The sequence below is a fragment of the Pteropus alecto genome, unplaced genomic scaffold, assembly GCF_000325575.1.
Source record: "Pteropus alecto unplaced genomic scaffold, ASM32557v1 scaffold38, whole genome shotgun sequence".
NCBI classification, from domain to species: Eukaryota; Metazoa; Chordata; class Mammalia; order Chiroptera; family Pteropodidae; genus Pteropus; species Pteropus alecto.
Window position 1 is genome coordinate 2,366,493 of NW_006442512.1, and position 943 is coordinate 2,367,435.

General features: G+C 50.6%; 1 protein-coding gene across 1 annotated transcript in view; it reads right to left on the reverse strand.

The window, feature by feature from the left end:
• The window catches only part of TBC1D21 (TBC1 domain family member 21), a 12,159-nt gene that overhangs the window by 4,469 nt on the left and 6,747 nt on the right, over window positions 1–943 (reverse strand). The window contains 1 exon segment of the mRNA XM_006922641.1: window positions 167–261. Within this exon segment, the coding sequence (XP_006922703.1) occupies window positions 167–261 (95 nt within the window).

The window sequence follows — 943 nt, forward strand, 5'->3', positions numbered from 1 at the left end:
ATGGATGGATACTAACCAAGGTTTAGCTGGCAAAATTCCAGTCACAGGTCAAGGCAGCTCTCGGGAACCAGGAAACCGCCCACCCTGGACAGGACTGAGGAAGGGGCAGGGACGGCTTCCAGTATTCCCCTCTGAGCAGCCCTGCCCACCCTACTGATGTTCTCACTGATGTTATTCCGAGTCTCGAGGAAGTTCCGGTGCAGGTTTTCCAGAAGGGGCTGAATCTTTTCGTACATCTGGCATAAGGACTCATAGTTCTTCCTGTGAGAACAGGATTGAGGCTGAATGAGGCAGCCTTCCCTCCTGGCAAGTCGGTAGATCCTAGACAGTGCCTGCTGCCTGGGACAGTCCCCTCCCCTCTACCCGTGCCAGCCTTAACCATCCTCTACTGTGTGCCTGGAATGCAGATGGAGGCAGGTTTAACCTCATGGTTCTGCAATGCGACCACCACTCCTGAATCCTGGCTCCACAACTTAATAACTGGTTGCCTGCAACGAGAGTCAAGCCTTGGCAACCTCACTTTCCCTCTCTAAGCCTCAGTTTCCTCATCTGTAGAGTGGGATAATACTAGCACTTACACTTCAGAATTAGAAGGATGGGATGAGGTGGTGTTCTGTACACATCATTAGAAAGAACTTAGGTGGTGTAGTAGGCCAAACGATGACCCCAGAAAGATATGTGTATGCCCTAAGTCCTGGAGCCCGAGACCATTACCTTATTTGGAAAAAGGATCATCAGATGTAATTAAGCTATGGGTCTCAAGAAGAGATCATTCTGGATTATTCGGATGGGCCCTAAATCCTTATAAGAGTCACACAGAGGAGAGACACGGCGAGAAGAGAAGGCCATGCGACCATGGAGGCAGAGCTCGCAGTGATGCAGTCATGAGCTAAGGAACTCCTGGAGCCACCAGAACCTCTAAGAGGCAAGGAAGTTTTCTCCC